At 52.6% G+C, this 8,603-nt stretch overlaps 2 protein-coding genes across 3 annotated transcripts in view; both read right to left on the bottom strand.

Annotated features, from left to right (window-relative positions):
• The window catches only part of LZTFL1 (leucine zipper transcription factor like 1), an 87,912-nt gene extending 87,630 nt beyond the window's left edge, over positions 1 to 282 (bottom strand). The window contains exon 1 of the mRNA XM_082347465.1: positions 1 to 282. The gene's annotated coding sequence lies outside the window, so the exon portion shown is untranslated.
• A 2,844-nt stretch (positions 283 to 3,126) lies between these two features.
• Positions 3,127 to 8,603, bottom strand: part of FYCO1 (FYVE and coiled-coil domain autophagy adaptor 1) — an 86,926-nt gene continuing 81,449 nt past the window's right edge. For both annotated transcript variants that reach the window (XM_082347309.1, XM_082347310.1), the window contains exon 18: positions 3,127 to 7,023. In XM_082347309.1, coding sequence (XP_082203435.1) covers positions 6,948 to 7,023 — 76 coding nt within the window. In that variant the 3' untranslated portion in view covers positions 3,127 to 6,947. The remainder of the gene's footprint in view (positions 7,024 to 8,603) is intronic.

The raw sequence follows: 8,603 nt of genomic DNA, 5'->3' as shown, positions 1-8,603 counted from the left end.
CTGTAGAATAGTTTCATAACAGGTGATTCATTTAGAAATATCTTCCTCTCCAAGAGTGAAATTTCCATCACTGCATCCTAGTGCTTGGATCAGTGGATTGAGGGATAGGTCCTGGTTCCAAGATTTGAGGGTCACTGGTAGAGTTAAATTAGAAGACATATCCATTAGCTGATTTTACCCCTTTCCTCAAGTTCTAACCAAAATGATGACACAGTAGTGATCATCAACGACTTTCTGGTCCATGGGTCACCTCCACCAGAATCACCTGGCAGACTTGTGAATGAACCAGACCTGATGAAACAGAGTTGATGTAGGGAGTGCCCATGACTCTGCATTTTAATATGCCACCAGGTAACCCAAATAAGAGGACTTTCTTCTAAGAAACTCTTTGCTACTTGCTTTGTATTTACTGACACTTAATAAATGAACAGTTTGACTCTGGAGCAAAATTGAGCCCTGGGTGAGTCTTGGGCTTTTCCTGATAGCTTAACACCTGAACCCTTGATCCTAAGGAGCCTGTGTGCCTGATCTGTGCCTCATGGGTCCCTATCCCTCTTCCACAGGGTTATCTTGGGGGTGTGAACGTGTGATCCTCTTGCTGAGAACACCCAACAGTCCTGTGGGGTCCTTGCTGGTGAAGAAGGGCTGTCTTTACAAAGACCTTTGTTTCTACACATGGACCCTGTGTGTTGTGCAAAGGCCACCTGGAGGGCTGACCTGCTGCCACGCCCAAGGGCCGTTGTGTGAATGCACATGAGGCCTTGAGGTCGGCCTCCGAGACAGGGGACAAATTGGATTACCTTCTCCGTGTCTGCAGTCACTGCCTTTGGTGTCTGTTCGGTAAACCTGCCATTTCCCCACTACTCCTTTCCTCCCACGAGAAAGGCGGCTTCTGCTAAGCTGGCCTGCGGTGTGGCACCCCTCCAGGCCTCCTCCGGAAAGGCCCTCCCTGCTGCTGGCCCTCTTTTCCAACTCCGTCTTCACTCTCCTATGCTTTCACCCTCCCCCACCCACCCCCACCCGCTTTCCTTTCTAACGCCAGGGAGAAGACAACGCCTGACCCACTGACCTGGCAGACGGATGTGTGACCTCCCAGGAATGGTGTCCTTCTCTCCTTGGGGCTCAGTCAGAGGCCACCTTGGGAGTGGAAAGCTGGGAGGCCTCCCTGAAATCACCTCCCCTTTGAGGATTCTGTGGAGCCACAGGAACAAAGCCAAACCTGCTCTGGAAATGAGGCCTTCCTTGGGGAAGGGCACTCACGCATCTCAGCTTTGGCGAGGCCTGGCTCCCTTTGTTCATTTTTGAGCTAAGAAGACAACCCATTCCAGGCTGAAGATGGGGCTGCCAAGTCTGCGATAACCTCAGCACGAACCTGCCAGGAGGTGTGAGGAAACCACACCAACCTCCATCCTCCCCCAGAGCTCGGGGGATGGGGGAGGGACCAGGAGACACACATCAAAGACCAGAGGTTGGCAATCACACTTCTGCTCGGCTTTACCATCTTTCTTTAGAAACCAGCAGGTGTGGAAAAAGTAAAAGGCTGACCTTTCTTTCAACCCTAACCCACTCTGAGCGGCTTTCATAATAACTCTGCTCTCCCCTGGGTTTTGATGGCTTCGGCTTCAATCTCTCCCCCCCGAAAAAGTCCGTTTTCTCATCTCGGGCGACAGGTTTCACCATCTATTTGCTTTTCAGATGTGCGTGGGTGGCGGGCCCCACTCGCCAGATTTTTCCCACGCATCTTCAAACTGAAAGGGCTGACCCTGCAGACAGTGTTCTTCTGAGTCACCTGGGGAATCTCTACGTTCTCCAGCACCACGCGGCGACCGGGCGGAAGAGGCGGGGAACCGAGTGCCACGGCGCGTACGGGCGCCGAGATGGGCCAGAATGCCTGGAATCGAGTGGGGGCTGGGAAACCCTGGAGCGGAGGATTGGTTTGGTCACCTTGGACTACTCAGCGGTTCAGCAGGTGGGGTGAGGTGCACAGGGATTCTGCCACGAAGGATCCCAGCCCAGATAGAGCAGCCTGCACATCCACGTGTCCCCGTCGGTCCTCCTTCCAGGCCCAGTCCACGTGGCCACCTGAGTCTCTGGAGGGACTGTCCTATTAACAAAGAAATCCTTCTGCTGTGCTGTTTTGGGCACTTGGATAAACCACTCTTCTGTTACTGGACAGTAAGAGGCTTGACTTGAGGGTATAGGGGGTTGCGAGGGGTCGGATCTAGTGACCAGCTCACCTCCATCCTCCCCAAACCTCCCCTGCAGGCTTGCCCTTTGTCCTTCTCTGACATGGGGGTTTTGGGAGTTTGTCTCTGGCCAAGTTGGCCAGTGGGATTGTTGATGGCTTAGAGCTGACCAAGGCACCGAGTGTCCTCGCCGATTCAGATGCTGGAGAGCGCTCTCGTGTCTGGCACAGTGCTGGATGCTGTGAGGTGAGGTAGAGGAGGGAGATGAAGATGGAAGAAACACAGGTCCTGGCCCTTGCGGGAACAATCCGATAATGGAAAGTAACTTATTCCTGAGTAACTGATGAAAGAAGAGGCCACAGGAGAATCCAGGGGGCTGGGAGGGGCTCTGTGGGGCACAAGGCACTCAGGAGAGGTGAGTGCAGATGGACTGCCCAGCCTGAGCTCAATCTGCCCAGTGGAGTGACTGGGACATGCACCTCGGGGCCTGTGTCCAGGCTCTCTGCTGATCCTCTGTACTGCCTCGTGCTGGCAGTTTTGCCCAGATTTGTATCCAGATTCACTAATTGTGGTTTTAGCTCACCGTGACCTCCTCCCCCACCCCATTATTCTGGTAAATCAGGTTGCTCTTTGCTCAGTGTGCTCTTTTGAGGACCAGGGGAAGGCTGGGGAATTTTGCTGAAAGCAAAATCTCATCTGGCAGAGGGCAGTGGGTTGGTGCGTTGCGATGGCTCAGGCAGGTCTGAACACAGGCCTCAGAGCAGACTGTGGGTCCAGATATCAGGCCACGTGGCAACTGCTCAGGACAGCTGCTGGCTTGGGCCCTTTTGAAAAGTCATGGTACAAGACGTGTCCCAGCAGGGCAGCTCGACCCCGACTCTGCTGTGGGCAACTTCATCACTTGCCTTATGTCTCAACAGAATGAAAGATGACACTACTGTCAATGACATAGTGTTTATTTAAATCCTGAGGTTAAAAATAAAGACATTCCCAAATGGTGCAGCAGATGCTGTAAGGAGTATGTTTTGGGATACAAAAGTTCCTCACCCCTGCTGTGCAGGTGGACTGTTGACATTTGATGTGCTTCTGGGTAATTCTTTGGCAGATAAGAATGCGATGGGTTTCCAGACCCGCTATCCTGTAAGGCTGCAAGAACTGAGATTAGTCAATTAAAGTGCAATTCCGATTTGGAAGCCATCCAACTGAGGCTTCACTGTTGCTCTGCAGCCACCAGGGGCAGGATCATCTCTGGATAACACTCGTCCTAAGGTTCTAAGGAAGCCTTTTTATCAGAGATGCCTCCCAAAATTTAAAGATGTACGTTACTATTTTGAAAAAGTGCTTAAGAGAGAAAAGGCATTAACTCAGTCTTTCCTGTTTCCTTGGAAGAAGCATAATGAAAAGAGAGAAACTTACCCAAGGTTCCACTGAAAAGTACCTTTTGGGTAAGCATTTTGTAAATGTGGATGGCTGACTCCAGTCTCTGGGCAACCCTTGGTTCTGAGCATCACAGATGGCGGCTCTGCTGATTCTCAAAACCTCTGAGTCAAGGATGGGATTCTCCCATGTAGAGTCACCAAGGTGGGCTTCTGAAATTTAAACTCCTATAAAACCATGTCAGTGGACATCTAACCAGTATCATAAAACAGACTCTGAGATTTCATCCCCAAATGGGGATTTCTTTTCATCTGAGTCTGTAATGGCTTCACCACAGAAGGTGAGTGACAACTGAAAATTTCCAGAAAAACCATCCCCTTTATTTTTGAATTACATAGTGTGGCTTTTCACGTCTACTTTCTAAACCCTATGTGGTTCCTGCTTGAGAATTTCCTTGCCTGCTCTTGGTCCAGTAGACCTGGAGTAGGTGGGCTCCAGCCAGAAGTGCTCTGCAGAGGCCACACTTTCTCCCAAACGCCCTTCCTTGAGGTGTATGAGTGTGCCTGACAGAGGCTGTGTTCATAGGCGAGGGTGATCAGTGGCTTCTGAGACAGTGGTGAGCAAGGTGGCTGGTATCAATACTAAAGAGTGACAGTTATTCAGAGAGCTGGGCCATCAAGGGACTGCTGGGGTTTTGTTTTCGTTTTTAAATAGTGATCTGAGATCCCAAGGATGTTTCCTTCTTGTTGACTTCTAGTGTAATTCAGTCTACTGGCTGGGGCCACCACTTTCAATAGCTGTCTTTCATTGTCGTTTGCATTAAAAAAAAATACTGCAACCCCAAAACCTCAGTAAAATTGGGAACCTGTTTAAAATAAGAAAGCTATTTATACAAGCCATACTTAAACATGGCTGCAAGCATATTTGCAGCCGTAGATATTCTCTAGCTGCGTAGTGCACAGCAAACCTGAGCTCGCACAGCAAAGTAACAAAGGACATGAGTCCATTCAGCACAAAAAATAAATACGCTGCAGAAGCGGGGTGTGAACAGGGGTCAGGGGGCAGGTCTCTGAACACAGCAAAGGCCTTTTTGCACAACTGCAGGCACCTTTTGTTGTGGTGCCACTAGGGGCCCACGCTCTCCTGCAGGAGTGGCTCTGGGTTGGCTTCACAAGAGCCAAGTGATTTTTTAAGCTACAGTTGGGCTGAGTGACAGAGGTTCAGAATCAGCCTCAGATGGAATGTCCCAGGCCTTTCGCAGGAAACACATCAGCTACTCTCGAAACGCTGGTTCTAGCTGCAGGTGATGGTGGTGATACCAGCAGAAGGCCATCAGCTTGGCCAGAGTCTCCACGGTATCCTGGGAAAGCTAAGCACTCAAACCAAGATTCCAGACTGTTTTGGGTTCTTTTGTTAGTCTCTCTCATGTGGTGAACTAGCTACATCTGATTATCCTTTCCAAGAGGGTGGGTGGCTTTAAAGGCAGGATAATTTGCCCTGGAACCATCTTCAGGCTGTGTGGCACCCTGTGGGGACAAGCATGAGGCTAGGGAGTCTCTGGGGGCCTGGCTATTTCCATTCTGGTGCTGAGCACTGTCAGGACCTTGCTCGAGGAGATGCTAGAGACGTGGCTTTCTGCCACAGGCGGCTACTCCCAGGAAAGAGAGCACAAGAGGTCCAGCTTTTCTCTGGGCTAATCTCTCTGGAAGGTTCTGTTCACCATGTCCCAAACCCCACTTAAAGTGAGTGGGAGTGCCTAAGTCTCCTGTTTAAATCAAAGTTCTGAGTCCATCGCCAAAGTCATTTCCTCCTGCCCCTGCCCCACGAGTCCTCTCTGCTGGTGCATGGTGGGTGTGGGGTCTGAGCTGAACTTGGCCTGGGGTTCCTGACCCATTCTCCAGCTCTCAGAACTGGTCAGACCAGGCTTGTGAACGACGAGATGAAGCTTCGAGGTGGTGTGGCTTGGCTTAGTCACCAGGCTAGCTGGAGGGCTGGCTGGGCCCGGCACTCAGACCCACAGTCACCCTGCCCGGCGCCCTCTCCCTTGTCCCCAGCCAAGGTGGGCTGCTTTGTCAGATGCTCTACTCACTGTGGAAGTACCTGGGTCCTGACTGCCCGGTGAACAGGGCACAAAAAGGCCGTCAAAGGTGAGCCCTCTGGTGGGAGAAGAGGGCCACAGAGAACAGGAAGCTTATCTCCTTCTCGTCCTGGAAAAGGACAGAGGATTCATTGGCCCCAGAGGGAGGCAGCTCCCAGGTGTCAGGTGCAGGCTGAGCAGCAGGAAGTGGGCAAACGGGGTGTGGGGAATCTGGTAGGTGGGGAGGAGGGACCAAGAGGTAAGCCAAGAGCAGATTCATGAATTATGCCTGTTTACACTTGAGTTACCAAAGACTTCTGTTAAGAAGCCCCAATTTTTAAAAGTGGTTCCTACCCTGATTTATGATCATTAGTAAACATATCTGCAGGTGAGGCAGAAGCTCTTATTGATATAAACAAAGACAGGCTGTCAGCTGAGGAGTGAGCCCTATAGGCTGATGCACAACCTTGTGTTTTGGTCATGGCGTTGACATTACCCAGCATCTGGGCTCTGGCCATCCGTAGGCAGAAAGCACTGCAGGCCCCCAGTAGGTGGGTTCTGTTCCCTGGATTAGCTTCAGTTCTGATTCTTAGGGTGATGTTTTGAGCTGTTGAGAGGCCTGGCTGAGTGAAGGGCTTTGCTTGAGGACAGAATTGCCCAGACAGAAGGGCCAGGAGGCAAGTGCAGCTGGAGGCCCCTCTGAAATGGCTGAGTTCTGGAGCAGCCCTGGACTCACGGGGCAGGAAGGGACAGGAGCATGATGGAGGAGGCTGGTTGGGATCTTGGGTGGGCCCCTGGGTGCCCCGACCTCCTTTTCCTGGGAGGACTCAAGGGCCTCACAGGGTCTGGCCAGGGCATCCCAGCTCATGGTCACCCATGATGCATGGCCCCAGGCTGGGCACAGAGGGGCCATGTCTCTCCCTGAGCAGAAGTTGGGATCCTCTCTGGCCTGGGAAACTCTCCACAGGAGGCCTGGAACCAACTGTGCCCCCAGGAGAGGCCAATGGTCTCCTGAGCGTTTAAAACTTTGGCATAGTGTCCCTCTGGGTGTGAGGACAATGGAAACGTTGCTTGAGCCCTTATAAGCCACAGGGCTAAGAGTGACGTGCATGGTGCTGAGTACAAGGAACAACCCAGCTCCAAGGAGCAGCCAAGGGCCCGTCTCTTAAAGTTGCACAGTGGATCTTGATAGCTTCAGAGCAGCTGTTTTTTGTTTTTCGTGTTTTGTAAGTGCTTTATGTGACAGGAGAGGAAGAGTAGTGTTTCCTGTGGGTAATGGGAAACTACTAAAATCCACGTGCTTGAGGCTACGGGAAATCACTTCCATCGTAGATCACAGGCCGGTCAACCGTTAAGTGATAAAATACTTTCTTGGAGACAAACCTGAGGAGACAGAAATGGAAAAGGAGGTGTTACCCTGAGGGCTAAAAGCCTGAGGGGCTGCAGCTGCAGTGACCTGGCTGGAGTGGGCGCTGGCTGGCACGGCGAGTCTTTGTGCAGAGACCTCTGCTCGGAGGCTGGGGCCTCTTGCAGAATGTGTGGACTCTTCCACGCCCCCTCACCCCCACTTCCTGTCCGTCTAGCAGAGACATCTCCCTGCACAGTATCAGGGGTCTTGGGACACCGCCACAGACTTTCCTGGGGCTTGGGTGCAGAAAGGCCCATTTGGTCTCACACTGTGAAGCCCCGCCCCTGCTTGCCTTGCTGCTCTGAAGCAGTCCCGGAGGTCTCTGGGGTCTAGGTGGTCTGGACTGCACTGGCGAAGTGAATGGAGCCGGCATGGAGGGGACATATAAGGTGGAAGTGAGCCTGGATTTCATTCTGACTGGGCATCCAAATCCATTTTGCCGTCCATGCTTTGGAAATCTCGAGTAGGCCCCTGAGATGACCTCAGTGGATTAAGGCCAGAGTGTGTCACAGCACCACGGCCGCTTCTAACAATAACTGGGGGCCGGCCTGGGGCTGCACTCTGCCCTCAACACGCCTCTACCGGCCTCTCCATCAACACAGTGGGGCTCCGTGAGGTAGTAAAAATGCTGGCTGCCACTGCAGAGGAAACTGGGGTTCAACTAAAACCCACAGAGGGAAGAGCAGAGCCTGTGCCTGGCTGGCCTCCACCCAGTCTCCTAACCGCTGCCCCAGAGGGGCTGAGGCCCACGTCCAGTCCGAAAGCAGCTCTCTGGACACGCTGGGCCTGTGCCCGAGAGTCCTGCTAACTCAAGGTGTGTTCATGTTCATGGGGGGGTTGGGGGGAGGGGCAGGAGTGGGGCAAGGTGGGAAGCCCATTCTTCTAACCTCTCCCTTGGTGGATGCCCATGGCCACAAGCCCTGGGAGTTCAAGGCCTGGAGGTGGTGAGGGGGTGGCACTCTAGCTTTCCCCTAGAGTGTCCTATTAAGTAATTCCCAGCCTATTAAGTGGGCTGGGAAGGGCACCCATGTGGAGGGATGTGGCCACTAGCTCAAGGTTCCACTCAGAGAGGATGTGGCTGGATGCTGACAAGACAGGTCTTATAACAGAGGCAAGCCCCAATTAAGGGCTTACGCTGAAGCAGAAGACATAAAAGGGACAGGTGCCCAGCAACCTGTCTCACGTCTCCATGACGTAGGCCCCTGGCTCACAGCAGATGCTCAGTCAATGGTGGTCCTCTGTCCTGCTTCCTTTCTTGGCCGCCCCTCCAGCCTTATCTCCCTACATCCCCATCCTCCTGCCCCCCAAGCCCTACACTCCTGGATCTGTATCTGGTGCTTTGAAACAGTGCTTCCCAAAGATGGTACCTGCTGCTCCACTCCCATGACAGGAGGGCCCAGGGGCCTCACCTCACAGCTCTGGTCCTGATTATCTCAAACTTTAGCCTTCATTCCTTCACTTCTCTCTCATCCATCCATCCACCTAATCCTTCCACTATATTTACTGAGCTCTTCTCTGGTCTGGGCAGTGGGAATCTGGACAGCAGAGAGGCAGA

Source organism: Balaenoptera borealis (genome assembly GCF_965194805.1).
Source record: "Balaenoptera borealis genome assembly, chromosome: 12".
NCBI classification, from domain to species: Eukaryota; Metazoa; Chordata; class Mammalia; order Artiodactyla; family Balaenopteridae; genus Balaenoptera; species Balaenoptera borealis.
The sequence above is the reverse complement of the archived record's forward strand: the minus strand, read 5'-3'. Positions and strand labels throughout refer to the sequence as shown.